The 23,517-nt window shown below is 46.2% G+C and overlaps 1 protein-coding gene across 14 annotated transcripts in view; it reads left to right on the forward strand.

Moving 5' to 3' along the window:
- sox6 (SRY-box transcription factor 6) overlaps positions 1 to 23,517 on the forward strand; it is an 832,058-nt gene that overhangs the window by 724,319 nt on the left and 84,222 nt on the right. For all 14 annotated transcript variants that reach the window (XM_072466411.1, XM_072466398.1, XM_072466399.1 and 11 more), the window contains 2 exons: positions 3,864 to 4,013; positions 20,914 to 21,094. In XM_072466411.1, coding sequence (XP_072322512.1) covers positions 3,864 to 4,013; positions 20,914 to 21,094 — 331 coding nt within the window. The remainder of the gene's footprint in view (positions 1 to 3,863; positions 4,014 to 20,913; positions 21,095 to 23,517) is intronic.

Genomic DNA, 23,517 nt, shown 5'->3' on the forward strand with positions numbered 1-23,517 from the left:
TGTTGGGGGTAGGGGAGGAGTCCCCGATGCTTATGTTGGAGGTTCCCCTGTATTTGTGCAGGACGGGGAATGGGTGTGCTGAGGGGATCTTTCTGTGGGGATTGGGGTGCTGTTTTTAAAGGGTGCCATGTTCTCTGTGGAACCGGCCTTGCCGGCTCTGTCAGGCCCCGCCCTGCCACAGGGAACTACGCCCCCTGAATTTCTTTTTCAAATCTGGACTAAAAACCCGGCTGTGCAGCTGGAGAGCTACATGTGGGTTTCAGTCAAAGACTCACATTTTGGGAAAAAAAGCGGGAAAGTTCTGCCTATATGATTCTTTGGAGATTAGACAGAGTAAATGTTTTGTGGATGTTTCCACTCATGGGAGAGTATAGGACTAGATGGCAGACTCGCAGTATAAAGGGGTGCTCATTTAATACGGATTTCAAGAAGAGATTTGTCTCTCAAAGGGTGCTGAATCTTTGGAATTCTTTACCCCAGGAAGTCTTGGAGGCCGAGCCCTTGAGATCAATAGGTTTTAATCAGTGGGGGAATTAAGGGTTATGGAGAGAAGGTAGAAAAGTGAATTTAGTGGCTGGAATTTTCCAGCCGTTCACACGGCGGGATCGTCCGGCCCTGCTGATGGCGCACACCCACTATGGGTTTCCTGGTGGTGAGAGGTGCATTCAACAGGAAACCCTGTTGACAACGGCGAGATCAGAAGATCCCACTGCTGCCCAATGGTGGGCCGCTTCCAGTTTTGCAGTAGGTTGTGCGGAAAACCTCACTCATTGAGTGTCAGATCAGCCATGGTGGAGCAGGCTCGAAGAGCAGAATGGTCTATTCCTGTTCACAATTCTTATGGTTTTATGGTCACCCTAACCATCAGGGGAAAAAAAGCTCTGCTGATTCTAAGGGCAATTCGAGTTAATTACATCTCTAAAGCTACTTTCATTAATATAGGTTTGGTTTGTCTCCACCTGTACTGAAAATGCCCCTTCACAGTGTGCCTTCTGTTTTCTTTTCCTTCCACAAAGTTGGTTGTTTTAAAGAACAAACCTGACATGGTAGAAATTGATACATTCCCAACATAATGAGATTGAAATTTCACCTTGGGCAGGAGGTTATCATACTCTGCTCTTGAATATTTCTCACTTAGCTGTGTCTATGTGCTGGGGTATTCTATTATGTTAAAAGACAATATAAATGCAAGATATTGTTGAGTTGGTCTGATTTCGAAGATACCAATTGCTCCAATCCCATCTCCATAGTCAGGAAATGGGGGGAGAGATAGGAACCAAGAACAAAAGTCAAGGTGGTAGGGGGAAATCATAAAAAGGTACAAAGTTCGGAATGAGAAACAAACACCCAACTGATCAGAGTTGTCCCATTTATGTCAATGCTTGGTACATTAGGAGCATTTCTGCTTTCCATAGAATCCCTACAGTGCTGAAGGAGTCCATTCAGCCCATTACGTATGCACCGACCCCTCCGAAAGGGCACCCTACATAGGCCCACCTAACCTGCACATCCCTGGATGCTAAGGGGCAACTAAGCATGGCTAATCCACCTAACCTGCACATCTATCGACTGTGGGAGGAAACCGGGAGCACCAGAGGTAACCTACCACTGAGCATCCGGAGGAATCCTCCTCCTCCCCCTCCCCCCCCTGCTTCAGAGACAAGCCCATGTCTCCATGATCGTGTGACTGATAACATATTTTGATTCACATTAGCAGCATAAGTAGGGATACTTACAGTCATGTCAGTCCATGGAGATTCCCTTTGTTTTTGTTGTTGAAAGGAGCCCTGCATCTGAGAGATTAAGTAACAGCAACTACAGTGAGACAAATCTGAAGAGTAAGCTCATACTGCAGCTCACTGGAGCTGCACAATTCCCCACTAGATGCAAATCCAGCGAGCAAAGCTTCTCTGAGCTCAGCTCAAATTGTTTAGTGCCACCAAGGACGGCAATCATATCCAAGATCAGGGGTTGTTCTCTTTGACACTTTGGTTTTAAGGTAAGAGTGGAGCAATAGTTTTCTGCGTGGGGTCCTCCTAAAAATATCAGAGGCTCCATGCTACTATGTAACATATTTTGGGGGAAGTGCATCAAATATTGACACATACTTGGAAATCTTTGCTTTTACTTTCATCCTGGGGCAGTGGGAGGTGGGCTGAGTTCAAGAAGGTGGATACCACTGATTGGTTTACATTAATTTACTTTTTAAAAATAAATTTAGAGTACCCAATTCATTTTTTCCAATTAAGGGGCAATTTAGCTTGGCCAATTCACCTAGCTTGCACATTTTTGGGTTGTGGAGGCGAAACCCACGAAAACATGGGGAGAATGTGCAAACTCCACACGGACAGTCACCCAGAGCCGGGATTGAACCTGGGACATTGGCGCCGTGAGGGCACAGTGCTAACCCACTGTGCCACCGTGCTGCCCAGATTAATTTACTTTATTCAGTGTGCTTAGAGTGTGAAACTTGCTGCCAATTGGCATGTTTGAGGCAAATAGCATAAATGTATTTAAGGGGAATCTAGATAAGTAGATGAGGGAGAATTGAATAGAAGGATAAAGTGATTGGATGATATGAGGTAAAGGTGAGAGAAGCCTTCTGTGGAGCATAAACATAATGCGACAATGTGCTGAACCAAATACCTGTGCTGTAAATTCCAAGTAACAAAATAGTGGCATGCTCACAGAAGCAACCATCCCAAACATTTGAAAGACAGTGAACTGGATTCTCCATTGCGAGTCCACCCCCCCTACCAGTGCTAGCAAGGATCGAAAATCTGACCACATAGCTCGCTGACGGCGAGATTGTCTACCCCCACCACTTGACAATGGGAATTCCCATTGAGGACACCCCACGCCTCCGGGAAACCTGCGGACGGGGTGAGAGAATCCCGCTGTCGGTGAATGGCCGGAAAATTCCGACCAGTATTAGCTACCCAAATAAAGACAATACAATCATTGCAGAAAACATTTTTTATTGGTATTGAAACAATAAAAGAAATAATAATGCCAGTACATTAACAAGTACAGAAACCTGAACTCCTTAGATCTCCTCACTGTGTTCAGGTGAAGACCTGTGCTACCTATACCTAACCTGGTCAGGGTGAGATTTGCTAGCAGCGGTAGCTTGGTTTTGCATTCAGGAAGATGCCTTAAAGCAGTACGCAAAAAGGAGAAAAAAAAGACCCAGTGGAATCTGAATATGGGGAGTTAAAGATAAATTGAAAGTCCAGGAAAAGAAACCTATGGAATTGTCAGAGAAGAGTTTTGAGAAGTTTGTTTTTCGAAGAGAAGCAGTAAGGTACCAAGGCAGAAGGGGCGGGGTGAAAAATTTCAAGAGGACAGCAGTGCACAGTCTGGATGGCATGGAGGAGTGTCCAGTATTGAAAGAGAAAGCATGTTCTATTCATCAACACTGCCATCTCTCACCTTGACAACAGAAAATCATTAATGGAAATAAAGCAACAATTCATGGTAAATGGGATAAGAGGTGGAAGGCAAACCTCAGAATGCAAATAATGCTGTCAGCATGCAAAACTATGAGCTTTGTGTTTATATCATGCAACCCGTGGAACAGCTATTTGACCTGCAACTCGTCAGCCAACTATATAAGTAAATGCCTTGTGGAAGTAAGTACAGAGCTTCTTTCTAATGTGTAGAGATTCTTACTGAATATAATCACTCTGCAGGTTTCTTTCTATGAGAGCTGGCTGCCTATGAAGAAATGTCCTGGTGTGGTGCCCATTAAAGGGAGTGAATGTTGTGTTGAATATATGAATGAGTTTCTGACATGCCTTCAGAAGCTTATAGGTGAGTAAAGACTGCTAATACTCATGAGGTTTGTTCTCTCCCTGTCTCAGCAATTGTATGCAGCACAGCTGGCCAGTATGCAGGTATCTCCTGGTGCCAAGATCCCTTCTACACAACAGCCACCAAACCCTGCATCTGCACTCTCACCTTCAGCTCTGAAAAATGAAAAGCACGGGACCAGCCCTGTAGCTCAAGTCAAGGTAGGTTTTGCATGTCTCTACAGCACTTTTACAGGGTGTCTCTCTGACACAACAGAACGTCTACCTACTTAAACTATTGTGAATACATGGTTGGAAACTTGTATGTGTAAATTGTCCCATTGTAATGCAAACCAGAAATCAGAGGCGGAGTACAAGTAAGATTTTTAGATACTTAGATGGCGATACGTTTAAACTGACTGGTCTTGTTACACTGTTCAAGTACTCCCCAGAAGAAAGAGGTCTAAATAGCCTTATTCTGAGTTCAATAGGGGCTAAATGTAAAAAGATTGATAGCTGATTTTAAATCCCCGGCATCTATCCTTTACAAAGTATCTGAAATGTGATGACCACAAATATAGAGTTCATTGGCAGAAAGCAAGGGTATCACTGTATTTAGGTACACCTATTGTTGAAGCAATGTGTACTTCAATGCTGATCAGAAATTCTTGGCTACCTTTACTGCCTGCCAGGGTGAGTTTATCACTTCTTGACTGAACCTCTAGATGGAGTGTTGTGCAATGTTGAAGTAATTATGAAAGCACGGCAAAAGGCAGCTTTGAAATGCTTTTTCTTTCTCCACATAAACACAATGACGGCACTTCAAAATAATTTATGGATGTGAAGCACTTTGGAATTTCCTGAAGACATATAGATGTCTCCCCGTACCGGCCTCCCCGAACAGGCGCCGGAATGTGGCGACTCGGGGCTATATAGGGGCTGGTTTAGCACAGGGCTAAATCACTGGCTTTGAAAGCAGACCAAGGCAGGCCAGCAGCACAATTCAATTCCCGTACCAGCCTCCCCGAACAAGCGCCAGAGTGTGGCGAGTAGGGGCTTTTCACAGTAACTTCATTTGAAGCCTACTTGTGACAATAAGCGATTTTCATTTCATTTCAGATGCAAGTTCTTTAATGTTGTAACAACATTGGCAACTGCCATTGAAAACCCAGAACATATTGGCTGGAATTCCCCGGCCTTTGGGATAGAATAGAATCCCTACAGTGCAGAAGGAGGCCATTCAGCCCATCGAGTCTGCACCGTCCCTTGGAAAGAGCACCCTACTTAAGCCCACATCGCCACCCAACCCCGTAACCCTACCTAACCTTTCGGACACGAGCGGAAATTTAGCATGGCCATTCCACTTAACCTGCACATCTTTGGGCTGTGGAGGGAAACTGGAGCACCCAGAGGAAACCCATGCAGACACGGGGAGAACGTGCAAACGCCACACAGACAGTGACCCGAGGCCGGAATTGAACTCGGGCCCCTGGAACTGTGAGGCAGCAGTGCTAACCACTGTGCCACCCCTGCCCGCGGGTTTCCAGGTGGCGTGGAGTGACTCCATTGACAAGCAGCCGCGGGAAGAGAGAGTCCTGCCGCGAACCAACCTATTGCAATTCTCACTGCCCAGTGTATGCGTAATTTGTATGAACAGGAAAATAAGGTAGATAAAATTATTTGAAACAAATTGGAAGTGATTTCATCTTCTAATATCAAAAATGCTCATGTAATGAGCTATGTAGTTGGTGCACGTGTGCAAATACCAGCAGAATGGTTTTATGTGTCGTTGGTTCTATTGCAATAAAATTATAAAAAGTTTAGGCATTTGACAATTGCTTTAAGCGAATTTAAAACAGCAGTCTTCAAGTACCAGTACAGCCCTTAAATTACCTTCAGCAGCAAAGGCCAAAATCACCCAATATATTCACAATTGAAGCAGGAAAAGCAAAATGTGAAGGTGCTAGCTGTGTTAGTTGAAGTCTCGTGAAGAATTGACCCCCACCCCCCGTGAGCTATCAAAGAGACAGAGAGGAAAACAAATACAGACCAGAACAGAATGGATATAATTGAAGCTAACTAAGACAGGTGAGCTAACTAACAGTCTTGTTGGGTGGTAAAGATCCAATCAGTTTCGTTATATGTCTATCCAATTCTCGGTCGACATGGACCTGGGTTCAAGGAAAGTTGGCTGAATGACAGTGAAAAGTTATTAAAGCCAGGATGGAAGTGTTGCTCCTCAGTTTGTTGAGCACAAAGGAAAATAAATAATCTTAAATAGTGCCAAAAAGCTACAGGCAGAGAGAGATTTATGATGCAATTATAAAAAAGCATTCCACAGCAATTACCTTTTGTAGATTTTTGTTAACATTTTTGCATCAAGTAATTATTTATTAAGAACATAAATATCTTGTTTGGTCAGAAAGTTGTGTAACTGAAAAGGCAAACTGGGATCCTTAGACTTGCTCTAAAATACAATTCTCCAGATCACAGAATGATTAAACAAATTTGTGAGTGAACTCTTTCATTTTTGTCTTTCCCTAAACTCTCCATTTCATATTTCTGCTGTGTTGCAATTACCCATATATTCAAGTTTTAATTTAGGACCTGTTTTTTTCAATGTCCTTCTCCGCCTCCCTTGTATCTCCTTGTTTCTTAAACATACCCTTCATGTTGAGATGTACCAGTGTACCTGCTGTGTGTTGCCCAGGTAGACATTCTTAATGTCTGAACCTCGAGAGCAAGTATTCAATAAACCACCTGACCATGGAGACATCAGAGCTCAGTCTGATTTTGTCCACATCCGTATATGGTACACCTTCTAGCAGGAGTCACTGTGAAGAAATCAGTGTTAAGCATTGAGACAGCACCCCTCACATCCAAGAAATGGACTTGGAACAATCAATAAAGGCTGGTTTAGCTCAGTGGGGTAGACAGCTGGTTTGTGGTGCAGAGCAAGACCAGCAGCGCCGGTTCAATTCCCATACCAGCTTACCCGAACAGGCGAATGTGGCGACTAGGGGCTTTTCACAGTAACTTCATACTTGTGACAATAAAAGGTTATTATTATTATTATTAGGGTAGAAAGATGGAAGAAGAGAAACATTTAGAGAGGTTAGTGGAAGGGAGGCACAGAGAAATGTCTTTGGATTTTTTTAAGAAATTGAGAAGCACAAAGGTAAAATTATTTCCAGCATCTGCAGTATTCTATTTTTATGACAAGATTACATGTTTTAGGGTGTTTACTGTAACAAAGAGACTCAAAGTATGAATGGTATATGAATTGTATTGTTAAGATAGACAGGACATTGTTTAATTCAGTACCTAAAGCACTTATAAAGGGAGATGGCTGGGTCATTGTGGTGGCAAGTAGAAGGCAAACATATGCAATGCTTCATTCTGTAAATAAGCCTATTTTCGAGAAAGGATTAACATCTAGCTAGCTTCATTCTTCACCAACTGGCTTGGTATCTACTCAACCTGGTAGCACAGATAGTTGCCTAAAGATGAAGATTGTAATCATTGTTTTCCCTCAGTCAGAAGATTGCAATCTGAGTTACTTTGTGAAGAATGGCTGAAACAAAGTGTAAATTGTCAGGGTATGATTTCCCATTGATTTTTCCTGAACCTTATGACGAATGGAACAATGAAGTGGATATTTGGACATAGGCTCTATCCTTAACAAAGAGAAAACCGGGCAGCACGGTGGCGCAGTGGGTTAGCCCTGTAGCCTCACGGCGCCGAGATCCCAGGTTCGATCCCGGCTCTGGGTCACTGTCCGTGTGGACTTTGCACATTCTCCCCGTGTTTGTGTGGGTTTCGCCCCCACAACCCAAAGAAGTGCAGGCTAGGTGGATTGGCCACGCTAAATTGCCCCTTAATTGGAAAAAATTAATTGGGTACTCTAAATTTTTTTAAAAAACAAAGAGAAAACCAAGGGCGGGATTCTCCAATAATGGGGCTATGTCCCCACGCCCGCGAAAAAATGTGCGCGAATCACTCTGGACTTACCTGGAGAAAGTCCAGGGTGATTCTCCGATTTGCAGGGGGCTAGCAGGGCTGCGGCTGCCGATACGGGGCCCTGCACTTCCGGTCGGGGATCCGCGCATGCGCGCAGCAGCCACCTGTGTCAGCTGCTCCACACGACATGGCCGACCCACACCGCGGACTGGCACTGAAAACATAGGTCCCCCCCCCAGATCACGCGCGCCCATGGATCGGTGGCCCCCAATCGGTAGCCTGGCCATCCTGGAGGCCCCCCCGTGAGTGATCCCCCCGCTCCCCAATCAGGGCGGCCGCGGACCGAGTCCGCAGTTGCCATTCCGAGTTCCCGACGGGTGGAACCATGAGAGAACCAAGCCGTCGGGAACTCCGGCCCTGCGTCGACCGCGCGCGTGTGATTGGCATCGATTTTCCGGGGACCGGAGAATCGCAGGAACGGCGTCGGACCCGATCTCGGGTTTGACGCCCATTCTCCGCCCCCGCACCGATCGCGATTTCGGCGCGGAGGCTCGGAGAATCCCGCCCAAGGTATGGCCTTGGTACTACCGCTTTCCAACACAATTAAGGTCAGAAACACAGTACGTTTGAGCTGTAGGCCCGTCAGTTGGATGTTGATGAAGGTTTGAGGCTTCTAATGAGCTTTATGGATGAAGTTTACCAGAAAGGTGATCCAATAAATGCCTACAAGACTTGGTCAGACTTTGATAGATTTCAATAGATGGACGGTTATTCCATAAAGGAATATATCATGGACTTTAATAGACCATATAAAAGATTGCAGAAATTAAGTTTTGAAATTCTTTGTTCAGTGCTTACTTTCACATTGTTGGATTGCGCTAAAGTGTTGCACATGGTTAGCCTTCTGGCCTTAACTGGAATCAAATTCTCAGAAAGCAACACACTTTGAATCAGATGCCTGATGCTTTAAAAAAAAATCTTGGGAAAGCAGTCATTTCTAACAGTCCGTATAGCAAATATGGGATATTCTGTGGTGGCACAGAGGGATGATGAATTCTATGAGCGCGGCCTTTTGAGATTGTTCAGATACAGGGCGTAGACATCAGCACAACAGAAGAATTACAGACAAAAGAAATTAAGGCATTTCTGGCAGACAACAAGTTTGGAGTGATGATAATAGACAAATGAACCGCGGGAGTGCCCGGGGAACTGTTAACGGGTCAAACTATCATTATGGGGTACATTGCAGAAAGCGAAAGGCTTTTGGAAGTGACACATGGCACAAGAAGTTCAGAAGTTGAAGATGGTGATATTGATCGGACTGAGGAAATGTTACTGGTCACAAGAAGTTTCAGTCCGGTAATGAGTGTACTTGTCATGGATTCATTTAATTGAATAGTGTTGGACAGTGGCTGTACCTCCACAGTATTTTGAATAGGTTGGTTGAAATGCAATTTAGATTCACTCAGTTGTAAGGGTCAAAGTAAAGTCAGGGAATAGGAAAGTTCTACTTGTTTCAAATGTGTTCAAATAACAACACATTGAGGTCAGTGAAAAGAGAGGTGATTTTATGCAGAATAGCTGGAGTAAGCCACATTCATCCAATTCAGGACATTATTGCATCCCTTTAACAAGGGCGGATCTCATAGAAACCTATGAAATTCTAACAGGACTAGACAGGGTCAATGCAGGAAGGATGTTCCCGATGGTGAGTGTGTCCAGAACCAGGGCTCATAGTCTGAGGATACGGGGTAGACTATTTATGACAGAGATGAGGAGAAATTTCTTCACACAGAGGATGACTGGCCTGTAGAATTTGTTACCACAGGAAGTAGTTGAGTCCAAAACATTAGATGTTTTCAAGAAGCAGTTAGATATAGCACTCAGGGCGAATGGGACCAAAGGATATGGGGGGATGGCAGGATTAGGCTATTGAGTTGGATGATCAGTCATGGTCATAATGAATGGTGGAGCAGGCTCAAAGGGCTGAATGGCCTCCTCCTGCTCCTATTTTCCATGTTTCTATGTTTCCATCTCCAATCAGAACGTTAAAGAACTGTTAATGGGAGCAGGTGATCGGAGCTGGAGAGAAAAAAGTAAATTGTCTTAAAGTTACATCAACAATTTGCTTATCTCTCTTGTCACAGATCAAAAATCCTACTAAAGGACGCAGTGATAGTTGATAAGTACACAAGGTCAGAGATTAATGAAAAATGTGATATATGCAAAAAGTATCAGATGACATCATCATGGCCTATTGTAAATCTCCTATCGGAGTCTTTAATGAAGTAGTAGCTATGGATTTAAAGTTGTAGGATAAGGACAGAAATGTATTCATTTTATATTTGCAAAACAAGTCAACAATAATACATGGTAAACACAAAAGAGTGATTAGGGATAAAATCATAGAAAACGGATAGGGACAGAACTGGGAACACCAGCTAAATTCCTGACTGACAATGGAGGGGATTTGCCAGTGATGAGTTTAGAGACATATGTGAAAATGTGAACATTATGGTTAAGAACACCCACAGCTGAAAGTCTTTTCAGCAATGGACTCTGTGAAAGGAAATGAAATGAAAATCGCTTATTGTCACAAGTAGGCTTCAAATGAAGTTACTGTGAAAAGCCCCTAGTCGCCACATTCCAGCGCCTGTTCGGGGAGGCTGTTATGGGAATTGAACCGTGCTGCTGGCCCTATCTTGGTTTGCTTTCAAAGCCAGCGATTTAGCCCTGTGCTAAACAGCCCCAATCACGTGGCAATTGATGAGATGCTCCAGACGATCTTAACCAACCAACCATATCACAAGCTTCCATTGGCACTGGTGTTGGCGGTCCATGTAAAAAGTTTGATTCATATGGTTGAGAGCTATAGTTCATGTCAGTGGTCTATGGGATGAATCTCAAGATACCTTGTGCTATGTGATAATCCCGTAGCCTTAGAAGGGACGACAGTTAGTTCCACTTTTTTGTGCATTTCAATGCCCTACATTCAGGGAGCGAGCGATCCTGCAGCAGTTGTCCTGAAAGACATAGGAGGGCAAGTAGAGGCCGCAGCTTAATTAGACAATGTGGGAGAATAAGGACTACAGAACAAGGTTAAGGATTAAAGAAACGTTAGAGAGAAAAGTGATTGCTAAGATAAAAGGGTTGATGAAAGTCAGCAGTTATCAAACTGCTTTACAAAAAAGAATGCTTGGTGGAGGTCCTAAAAGAGGGACATCTTGTATTAAGATGGGTTATACAAAGTATGAAAAATGATTGTATTCTCTTTGATTTTTTCAGAATTGTTTGAGTTTTTGTTTAAAGAAAGAAAGGGGTATCTGCCAATGATATGTTAATTACATTGTTTAGATACATGGGTGAAAGGCATTGTTTAATTAATACCAGAGCACTTATAAAGAGGGATGGCCAAGAGTTTGTCACTAAGATCCAGAAGTTCATCGACTTCGTCTGGGACAAAATAACTAATTAGGTTGCTGCTCAGGTACTTTGTGACCATTTTCTGCCTTCAGAGCCTGCAAAAATATCTTTTCATTGAGCCCCCTCAAAGAACAAAGAACAATGCAGCAGAGGAACAGGCCCTTCGGTCCTCCAAGCCTGTACCGGTCATGATACCAACTTTTCCAAAACCCTCAGCAGTTCCTTGTGCCGTATCTCTCTGTACCCATCCTATCCATGTGTTTGTCAAGATGCCTTTTGAACGCCGTTAATGTATCTGCTTCCACAACGTGCCCTGGCAACGCGTTCCAGTCACTCACTACCCTCTGTGTAAAAAAAACTGCCTCGCACATCTACTCTAAATTTTGCCTCACCTGTGCACCCTGGTGACTGACCCCTCCACCCTGGGAAAGAGTGCCTGCCCATCCGCTCTATCCATGCCCCTCATAATCTTGTAGACCTCTATCAGGTCACTCTTCAACCTCCACCTTTCTAATGAAAACAGTCCGATTCTATTCAGCCTCTCCACATAGCTAACACCCTCAAGACCAGGCAACATCCTGGTAAATCCTCTGCACCCTCTCCGAAGCCTCCACATCTTTCTGGTAGAGTGGCGACCAGACTTGTGCGCTGTAGCTCCTGTTTATAGGCCAGCGAGGTCTCCGCGTTACCTTGCAAAGGTGGCCCAGTCTTTAACCTGGATCTGATCAAAGTCTGGAACATAGCTGCGTTCCCTCAGAGAACTGCTGCTTCGGAATCCGCAACTCCACCATTACTGCTTTGTGTGACTGTGGAAGAGAGGGCTCATGCTGCTGGAATGACTAGAGTCAGGGATGTGCTGGATGGTGGAGGATAGGATTGCACACCCTGCACCGGTGTATATCCAGCTCACGGCCAAAGGCATCTAGAGTCTTAAAGATGTGGGGCGTGATTCTCCGACCCCCCACCGGGTCGGAGAATCGCCGGGGGCTGGTGTGAATCCCGCCCCTGCAGTGTCCCAAATTCTCTGCCACCAGAGATTCGGCGGGGGCGGGAATCGCGCCGGTCGGCGGGCCCACCCCCGGCGATTCTCCGGCCTGCGATGGGCCAAAGTCCTGCTGCTGTCAACCCTCTCCAGCCGGCTTGGGTTAAACCATCTTGTGAACAGCGGGACAAGGCGGTGCTGGTGGGCACCGGGGTCCTGGGGGGGGCGGGGGGGGGGGATCTGGCCCTGGGGTGGCCCCCACGGTGGCCTGGCCCACGATCGGGGCCCACCGATCGGCGGGCGGGCCTGTGCCATGGGGGCACTCTTTTTCTTCTGCCTTCGCCATGGTCTTCATTATGGCGGAGACGGAAGAGACCCCCTCCCCTACGCATGTGCGGGGATGACATCAGCAGCCGCTGACGCTCCCGCGCATGCGTTGCCCGGCGAAGTCCTTTCGGCGCCGGCTGGTGTGGCGCCAAAGGTCTTTCCCTGCCAGCCGGCGGAGCAGAAACTACTCCAGCGCGGGCCTAGCCTCTCAAGGTGAGGGCTTGGCCCCTAATGGTGCGGAGAATTCTGCACCTTTGGGGCGGCCTGACGCCTGAGTGGTTCCCGTCACTCCATTACGCCGGACCCCCCCACCCCGCCAGGTAGGGGAGAATCCAGCTGCAGGTGCTCGGCCCCAACTGCACACGAGGTGTCAAGGCAGCTCAGGCATGCAGAGCACTCCTGTCCAAGCTGACCACCATTTGGATACAATTTCTTATTGCCCTGGGTCCCGAAACCTCCCTCAGCATCTACTTTGCAAGGAGGGGTTTCTTGTGTAGGTTGTATATGCATACCCTCCACTTCCTTGTCCCCATCAGCCTCTCGGACACACTGTGGCACCGTCCTGCCTTTTGGAGGCGTTTGGAGCCCTCATGGTGGGTGGAGGGCTCTCCATGACACCCCTAACAATGCAGTATGAAGCTGACTTATGTGTTTACGCATTAATGTAGAACTTGCACCCACAACTTTCTAACTCAATGGCAGGGGTTCCACAGTAAATGGTGACATTAGGCATCTACATGGAAAGATAAACTGAGCTTTGAAGACACAAGAAAGCACAGGACAGATATTTAGCTCCCGCTATTTGGAATTCATTTCAGATTTAGTTGAGTGGAGAGTTGGAACTGCTAAGTGCATTAGATCCAAATTACATTTGTCAACATGAGTAAACACTGACATTACAATAATAAAATTACTGTGTTTATGTAAATAAAGGCAAGTACAGAGAGAGACTAATGAGCCTTCCTTTAGTTAAATCGTTCAGGAATTGGCTAATTAGCTTCTTATTTGAATGTTACAGGAGAGAACCATTTCTGTCCCCGAGGTAAAATGTACCATCCAACCAAATGATCAGATGTTGTATTCAGTCTTTGTTATTCTGGATTTTCCAATTAACTATGCAATGTTAATACCTCAGCTTTTTGAAACTATAGAAGGAGCAATTTTCTATTCTTCTTGCAGATACTCAAATGCACAAATTATTAAATGAGAGTGTTTTAAAAGAAAATGTACATGTGAGTTACTGCGCCCTCCTCTATTTTCTGATGTAGGTTCTAATTTCAATTGGATTAGAGTTTCATGGGTACATATCTATTTCTGGTATTGGACTTGCGTGACCATTCTACATGTGTAAGCCCAGATAGTGACTTTCAGCAGTCTGTTTTACCATGTAGGACACTGTAGCTGAGACTGATTCCTGTTCCTTGCCATTTGCACCAGTGCATTTCCACCATGGGTCATTTGATAATCTGGAACAGGTATCCCAATTCAGCCACACCCTCCTCACTCCATTTTTTCCCGTTATAAGCCCAGACACACAGGGGGACACTCTAGTGGACTTTGTGGTCTAACTGACTCAGTTCCACACTAGGCATTTTTCAACTAAGTTATCCTTTCAGCTGGGAGCTCGAGTGACATAGGTGGGGCACTGCATTTACACTTTTAAGAGATTAGGTTTGATTCAGCACACACTAACGTGATGTAAGGCTCCTCCGGCTGTAAGGATCCTTCGTGAGATGGGTTAGGGACAGTCTTAATTCAGTTTTTATGGAAACACCCGGCTGTAATTTCTCTCCAAACTGACCACCTACCCCAGGAAATGTGGGGAAAACGTAAATGTTAGTCGTACAGCAGGTAGGCTTCTTGTGAGGCCTGGTGATAGGACACATTTAAACAGAATAGCCTGGGTTCACTTTGACCACTATAGTACTTGACCGGAGAGAGCTTAATATTAGGAGTAGACTTCAACTTCTAATGCCAGGAGGAAAACTCAAAGTCAATGGAAAGGAAAGTCAGATAATGAACAGCAAATCTGCTATCAAACAGAGCAGAATTTTACACTCCCGCACTGGCAGGCTCTGAGGCAGGAGGGGATAAGCTTAAGATAGACAGGATTTACTCCGGGTTTCCGCCCACCCCGAACTGGCAGCAATTTTACGATGGGGTGGTCAGGGCCTCAGGCCTGCCCCAATAAAAGCGCTTGGTGGCCATTTAAGGGCCTTTTCCTGCCCCAGAACAATTTTCCGGCTGGCGGGTGGATGACAGCTCGTGGGAGGAAACATGAAAATAAAGAAAGTGAGATCGATCTCGGGAGGGAAGGTAGGGGGCTGCCGCCATCAGAAGCCCACTTCTGACTGGGGCACCCTCCCTTAAGGCCCTGTGACCTCCAGACCTCCCCCACCTCCGTTGGCCTATTCCCCGAGACCTCCATCATCCCCTCGCAGGCATTCACTGCACCCCGCGTCCTGGAACCCCTGCCACTTATCGAACCTCCAGATCCTGGGACTTTGTGTCAGGCAGCTTCCTGTAGTGCCTCTTCCAGCCACTGCAGTGCTGTGCCTGGAGGGACTGGAAAGCTGCCAGCCAGCCTGATTGGCCGGTAGTCTCTCCAAGGTGGGAGTTAATCCTAAGTGAGAGACGGCAGTGTTACCTTAAGCTAGCCCACACTTGTTAGAGTATAGCATGGCATTGGGGCTGCTGGAGCTGGTGGGGATTTGTTCCCCGCTGACTCTTGGATTGGATTGGATTTATTTATTGTCATGTGTACCGAGCTACAGTGAAAAATATTTTTCTGCGAGCAGCTCAAACAGATCATTTAGTACATGAAAAGAATAGAAAATACATAATAGGGCAACATAAGATACACAATGTAAATACATAGACACCGGCATCAGGTGAAGCATGCAGGAGTGTAGTATTTATCAGGTCAGTCCATAAGAGGGTTTGTTTAGGAGTCTGGTGACAGTGGGGAAGAAGCTGTTTTTGAATCCGTTCGTGCGTGTTCTCAGACGTTTGTATCTTCTGCCCGATGGAAGAAGTTGGAAGGGTGAGTAAGCCAGGTAGGAGGGGTCTTTGATTATGCTGCCCGCTTTCCCAAGGCAGCAGGAGGTGTAGATAGAGTCAATGGATGGGAGGCAGGTTCGTGTGATGGACTGGGCTGTGGTCACAACTCTCTGAAGTTTCTTGCGGTCCTGGGCCGAGCAGTTGCCATACCAGGCTGTGATGCAGCCAGATAGGATGCTTTCTATGGTGCATCTGTAAAAGTTGGTAAGAGACAGTGTGGACAGGTCGAATTTCCTTAGTTTCCCTAGGAAGTAGAGGCGCTGTTGTGCATTCTTGGTGGTAGAGTCGATGTGGGTGAACCAGGACAGATTTTTGTCGATGTGCGCACCTAGAAATTTGAAGCTGTCCACCATCTCCACCTCAGCCCCATTGATGCAGACAGGGGTGTGTACAGTATTTTGCTTCCTGAAGACAATGACCAGCTCTTTAGTTTTGTTGGCATTGAGGGATAGATTGTTGTTGTTACACCACTCCACTAGATTCTCTGTCTCCCTCCTGTATTCTGACTCGTTGTTGTTCGAGATCTGACCCACTATGGTCGTATCGTCAGCAAACTTGTCGATGGAGTTGGAACCAAATTTTGCCACGCAGTCGTGTGTGTATAGGGAGCATAATAGGGGGCTAAGTACGCAGCCTTATGGGGTATTGAGGACTATTGTGGCGGAGGTGTTGTTGTTTACTCTTGCTGATTGTGGTCTGTGGGTCAGAAAGTCGAAGATCCAAGGGCGGCATGTGGCGCAGTGGTTAGCACTGGGACTATGACGCTGAGGACCCGGTTTCGAATCCTGGCTCTGGGTCACTGTCCGTGAGGAGTTTGCACATTCTCCCCATGTCTGCATGGGTTTCACCTCCACAACCCAAAGATGTGCAGGTTAGGTGGATTGGCCATGCTAAATAGCCCCTTAATTGGAAAACAAATAATTGGGTGCTCTAAATTTAAAAAAAAAAAGAAAGTTGAGGATCCAGTTGCAGAGTGAGGAGCCAAGTCCTAGGTTGTGGAGCTTTGATATGAGCTTGGTTGGGATTATGTTGTTGAAGGCGGACCTGTAGTCAAAAAATAGGAGTCTAATGTAGGAGTTCTTGTTGTCAAGATACTCTAGGGATAAGTGTAGGGCCAGGGAGATGATGTCTGCTATGGACCGGTTGCAGCGGTATGAGAATTACAGTTGATCAAGGCATCCTGGAAATATGGAGTTGGTGTGCTTCATGACCAACCTCTCGAAGCACTTCATTACGATTGATGGCAGGGCTGCCAGACGGTAGTCATTGATGCACGTAGCCTGGTTGTTCTTTGGCACCGGTATGATGGTGGTCTTCTTGAAGCAGGTGGGGACCTCGGAGCGGAATAGGGGCAGGATGAAGATGTCCGCAACCACACCTGCCAGGTGGTCCGCGCAGGCTCTTGAGTGCACGGCCAGGGACACAGTCTGGATACCTCGCCTTTCGAGGGTTCACTTTCAGGAAGGCCGATCTGACTTCGGAAGCTGTGACGTTGGGTATCGGTGTGTTTTGGGCTGCTGGGGCACTGGACAGCGGATTGATGGTTTCCTGCTCGCACCGAACATAGAATGTTTTGAGTTTCGGAAGGCAGGAGCCAAAGTGGTTGTTTCTGTTGGTATCTCCCTGACAATTAGCCTTTACAATTTAAAGAAACAATTAGCTTTACAATGTACAATAAAGCTCACAGATTGTTTCAGTAAGTAACTGCTTACCATTGCTCTTTGTTAAACTGTGGTCACTACATAATATGAGTAATGAATGGCTTCCTCTCGTGGTGGGTGCAGTTAAATTTCACTTTTCAACAGCACACCCTTCCCTAGAATGCAGCTTGTATAGATTGTCAATGTTGTGTTTTAATAAGTGGTTACTGCATCTTACAAGATACAGACTTCTCCATTGTCCATGTCTTGCCCGTGGCATTCTTGCGCGGGTGGGGCGGAAGAATGCAGCCCATAATCAATGGGTGCAATCCAACGGCCATGCTGCGCCTGAAAAGCAGCTTGCCTCGGCACAGCATGGCTGATAAAAATCGGGAGACCCCGCTCCCGGGATCCACCCAGCTTGCAAAGTCTTGCGAGATCCAACGCCATCTCGAGAGATGCCGCAATGTAAATCCCGTCCATTGTGAGCGGGACCACTTTTTGGCAAATCTGCATATTAGAGCAAGACGGTTAGTCTCACTCTAATGTGCAGATTCCCGAGGTACCCGAGGCTTTGGGATTCATCCCTTCACCTCGGAGACCTCGGGCAAGTGCTGTTCAGCACTGGTCTACATCCAAGATGGACCGTGTCCGAAGGGACACTATGTACAAACCTCTGGAGAAGGGAGGGAGAAACGTACCCAACGCCTCCCTCATCCTGTTGGCCACCTTTGTGTGCAGCTGCATCAAGCTGTGCATGGACCCCCGGTATGCAAACACCAAGTGTCACTACATACTGAGGTTCTACCTGTCCCCGGTGTTACGAAGGATGGGCCTGGCCTCATTGCCGCGGAACGCTCCAAGTAGTTGGACCGTGCCGTACCACCTGTCCCTCGTGGAAAAGTTTTTGAAGAAAAACACCTTTGACCACAAGGCAATGAAGCAGTGGTCAGCACGTAATGTCCTCGAGGCCCTCAGGGAAAAGGAGACTGTGGAGGACGTTGGACGGTTCCCTGAGCAGACTGTCAGAGTCATCTGGCAGAACGCCTCATCACCAGAACTTACAAACAAGCATCAAGACCGAGCTTGGCTGGTGGTGAGAAGGGCCCTCCCCGTCAGATTCTTCATGTACACCCGAAGGCTCTGCGCCGTTGCACGCTGCCCTCGGAGTGGCTGTGGGGGAAATGAGACGGTCACCCACCTCCTTATGGAATGTGCCTTTGCAAAGAAGGTCTGGAGAGAGATGCAGTGGTATTTGTGAAGGTTCATCCCGAGCAGCTCTGTGACACAGGACCCTGTGCTCTACGGACTGTTTCCAGGGACACACACCGAGACAAACATCAACTGCTGCTGGAAGGTCATCAACTCGGTGAAAGACGCTCTTTGGTCTGCCCGAAACTTGCTGATCGTCCAGTGCAAAGAGCTGTCCTCGACCGAGTGTTGCAGACTGGCACATTCCAAGGTCCAGGACTACGTGCTGAGGGACGCACTCAAGCTTGGGGCAGCTGCCGCCAAGGCGCAATGGGGAAAGACCACTGTGTAAGGTCTTATCAGCAAATGTACACCGAGGGGCGGGTAACAGTGTAAACGTAAACCCCCCTCGGTCTGGGACCCTACCTACCTAATCCCAAATATTTAAGAAGGAATTGTAACGTAAAGAGCGATATGTATGTAAGGTTATCAAAATCGAATGGAAGAAAGTCAAGGGAATGTGTAACTCTGATGGAAATGTACAGTCAAGACAATTCAAAATGTTCTGTAATGTTTATGATAGATTTTATGAATAAAGTATATTTTTTGTAAAAAAAAAACTGGTCTCCACAAACGAGGACCAGATGGAATGGCACTCGTGGGGGTCTCCGTGTGTATAGGAGGCCCTTAATTGCATACCCTTTGGGCAGGGTGGGCCACTGGCACTGCTGGTACCACCTGGGCACCCTGACAGTGCCACCTGGATGCCAGCATGGCACTGCCAAGATGCCAAGCTGACATATTTTGTGCGCACAATCAGGCCGGGAGTGCCCTGCATGGGGGGTGGGGAGATGGGGTGGAAAGAGTGGGGCTGGAGAGCAAAGCGGGGCTGTGTGCAGCCTCGGCCACGCGTTCCCTGCTGAGGCCCCTTATATAACGTGAATCACGTTATATAGCCGTGTGATTCTCGGCGTTGCGAGCTCCGGAAAACACGCAGCTGACCTCGCTATGGGACTTAGTTCCCATTTAGTTGAATCGAGCCCACAGAGTGCAGAAGAATCCATTCGGCCCATCAAATCTGCATCGACACGTGAAATACACCTGACCCTACCTACCTAATCCCATTTACCAGCACTTGACCCATAGCCTTGAATGTTATAACGTGCCAAGTGCTCATCCAGGTACTTTTGTTAAAGGATGTGAGGCAACCTGCCTCTACCACCCTCCCAGGCAGTGCATTCCAGACTGTCACCACCCTCTGGTAAAAAAGATTTTCCTCACATCCGTGCTAAATCTCTTGTCTCTCACCTTGAACTTGTGTCCCCTCGTGACTGACCCTTTAACTAAAGGGAACAGCTGCACCCTGTCCATGCCCCACATAATTTTGTACACCTCGATCAAGCCACCCCTCAGACTTTTCTGCTCCAACGAAAACAACCCAAGTCTATCCAACCTCTTCATAACATAAATGTTCCATCCCAGGCCACATTCTGGTGAGTCGTCTTTGCACCCCCTCCAGTGCAATCGCATCCTTCCTACAAAACGGCAACCAGAACTGCACACAATACTCCAGCTGTGGCCTCACCAAAGTTCTATACTATTCCAACTTGATTGCCTTGCTTTTGTAATCTATGCCTCGATTGATAAAGGCAAGAGTCCCATATGCCTCTTTCACCACCCTATTAACCTACCCTCATGCCTTCAGGTATCTAATGAAATGATCTCAATTTAAAGACCAAGATTCTGAAGCTAGGTAATTCCTTGCCTACATTCATAGATTCAGCTGTCTGACTACATTTTAGCATCACCCGCAAATGCTACCAACTTGAATTGTACGTCTGGATGCAAATCCTATATGTAAATTAGAAACATTTGGGGCTCTGCATAAACATCAGGGCATTCCTCGAAGTACATGTCCCAAGTCTGAAATTACTCCTCAATTCCCCACCGCTTTCTCTCTTTTGGCTAATTTTCACCTCGGAATACTTTGTGCCTTCCGTTTGTGCAGCTGCCTTTTTTGTGGAACATAATGAATTCATACTTTCTGAAATTTAAGGTGAGTCACACGCTAATGTGCAGATTCACTTTTCTTGGGATACTGGTTACTCAAAAACAGCCCGAGAAGCTGACCAGGCAGGAGCAGTTCCTCCTTAAAGTCGATCAACTCTCAATTACCAGGTTCTTTTGATAATATGAAGTGTAACCATTACTTACAAATTAAAAATGACTAAGAATCTTTTCTGTCTGTTGTAATCACAATGCTTGATTCATTCAATCAGGTTAAAATTAATCAGATTAAAGTGATTAAGTTTGAACCCAACAAGTAGCACTGTGAGTTATGGAACATAAAAGCAATTTACAGGAATAAAAAGGAATGGCGCAGCAATAATATTATTTTGTGCCAGAATTAAAATAGGTTGAGCACCAATTACCTCACGTCTGTACAATAGGTTGGACTATGTTCCAGTGATGAGAGGATCACAGCATTGTTATGTGATCTTCAATGTGCTAAATGTGCTTGTTTATGATTCATTTGTAGGATGAAGCACCACAGCCGCTCAATCTGTCAGCTAGGCCCAAGACTACAGAGCCCGTCCGTTCTCCCACATCACCCACCCAGAGCTTCTTCCACACAAATAAATCTAGTCCCGTCAACCTGCCCAACAAAAGCAGCATCCCCAGCCCTGTGGGTGGCACACCGGGAAGAGGATCATCTTTAGGTAAGCACGCAGGAAGAATGATGAATTATCTTTATGCCTCTGAGCATCATAAAGCATATGTTGCTGCTGTCGAAGCTCCATGTAGTGATATAATAAGAATGAGAGTATTCCTATTGTAAGAATGTCAGTATTCCTATTGAAATTGTAGACCTGTTCATTTTGGTATTGCTAGTTTAGCACTTTTCAGCCAATCAGTCAACAGCAACATCTAATATCTTTAGAGCCTTCAATCTAACAGAACATCCCAAAGTGCGTCACAGGAGCATTGCGGTAGCATAGTAGTTAGCACTGCTGCTTCACAGCGCCAGTGTTCCGGATTCGATCTCCGGCTTGGGCCTACCTTAGCACTGCGATGATGTTACTGTGAAAAGCCCCTAGTCGCCATATTCCGGCGCCTGTTCGGGTACATGGAGGGAGAATTAAGAATGGCCAAATTACCTCACAGCACTTCTTTCGGGACTTATGGGAGGAAACCGGAGCACCCGGAGGAAACCCACGCAGACACAGGGAGAACGTGCAGACTCTGCACAGACAATGACCCAAGCCGGGAATCGAACCTGGGAGCCTGGCGCTGTGAAGCAACAGTGCTAACCACTGTGCTACCATGACGCCCATGAGCGTCATCGTTTGAATAGGGATGATGTGAGTATATGGTTGAGCAAATCGGAAGCTGCAGAAATGTTGTGGAAAACAGGGGACTAATAGCTAGATGGTTGGGATTTTGAAAGTGCAGCTGTAAGGGTATTCAGGAATTTCTTTTTCCAGGGGTGAATATATTAGGCAGTAGGACTTGAGTGCAGAGAGGGGGATGTGGGTGGAGAATAATGTAAGCAAGTGATCAGAGATGACCGTATCTGAGACTGATACGATAGGACTTGCAAGAGCATGACAGGTGGCAAGATCAAGGCTGTGAATATTGCTTTAGAAGTTCACAAATGAGGGAGAAATTTAGAGAGGATAAGGGGGTAATTAACTAAGAGGAGAGAGCGTGTGATGGGTTGAGTGGAGGTTGAAATTGCTGAGGCATGGTAGCACAGTGGTTAGCACATTCGCTTCACAGATCCAGGGTCCCAGGTTCGATTCCCGGCTTGGGTCATTGTCTGTGTGGCGTCTGCACGTTCTCTCCGTGTCTGCTTGGGTTTCCTCCGGGTGCTCCGATTTCCTCCCACAGTCCAAAGATGTGCAGGTTAGGTGGATTGGCCATGCTAAATTGCCCTTAGTGTCCAAAAAGGTTAGGTGGAGTTACAGGGTTACAGGATAGGGTGGAGAAGTGGGCTTAAGTGGGGTGGTCTTTCCAAGGGCCGGTGCAGGCTCGATGGGCTGAATGGCCTCCTTCTGCACTGTAGATTCTATGGTTCTATGTTTGAGAGAGAAAAGCGGTAAAGGCAGCTTGGTGAGAACATTTTTAATGTACTTGGGCGAGCAATAGAGAATGAGGATGTTGAAAGAGTGGTGATATGCTCAAAGAAGGAGGAGGTGCCTGAGAGGTATGGTGTCCAATACTAATGCAAGCTTTGTTGTTTATTCTTCTTTTAATATGAGATGGGTTAGATAAAACCTGATGAAAACCAACAATGCATCCTAGCAGATAGCTCATATCCACAGAAGAGTGATGCATGTAGAAATGAAAGTGTATTATTGTTTATTCTTGTTTTTGTCTCTTAGCTGTAGATTTTCAAAGTTTTTAGAGCTAATCCATGCTGGGCTCAGCTGTCGAAGTTTCTGACATGTAAACAAATTTGTTTGGTGAATAATACAATCACCAAATATCAATTGGCAACTCAGCTTACACTTCCAATAACTCTCAGTAACAGTGCTGATTTTGAACTTATCTATAAATAACTTGCCCTTTAGTAGTGATCCATTATTTCTGCAGCATCAGAGCGTGTGGCTGCATTGTGCCCTTTACAGGATCAGCTTATATCAGTGAGACTTATAATACAGACTCACACTCAATCCCCTCCTCAACTGTAAACATTGGCAGATCTTGTCCCCAAATCTGGGCCTTATTGCACAGCTCCCCACTTTTCAGCCATGATTCTGGACAGGCTGGAAGAAGAAGGGGACAAAAAATATTTGAAAACCAAAATGATGTTGCTTAATGGTAGGTGTTTCAGAGTGGTCATCAATCAAGTTACTTCTCAGGGTTGTGGCCCTCCACAAAATGTTAAGCCTAATTCCACTCTTGGAACGTTCATTCGCTGGGGCTACAGTGTATTGAAGCTTCCAATGGACGTAAGGGACCAAGGAATTGTTCCCAGTGAATACCTCTGGTCTAAACTACAGACTGAATAGTTACATTTGGATGAATCAAAAGTTATCTACCGATAAAATTTGCTGCTCGGTTTCAAGAATGCACTAAACGTAGAAGGCTTGCAAGGTACTTTCCCCACCCTCCCTTCCAACTAATGGTCCACCTTCAG

Source organism: Scyliorhinus torazame, chromosome 10 (genome assembly GCF_047496885.1).
Source record: "Scyliorhinus torazame isolate Kashiwa2021f chromosome 10, sScyTor2.1, whole genome shotgun sequence".
Taxonomy (NCBI): domain Eukaryota; kingdom Metazoa; phylum Chordata; class Chondrichthyes; order Carcharhiniformes; family Scyliorhinidae; genus Scyliorhinus; species Scyliorhinus torazame.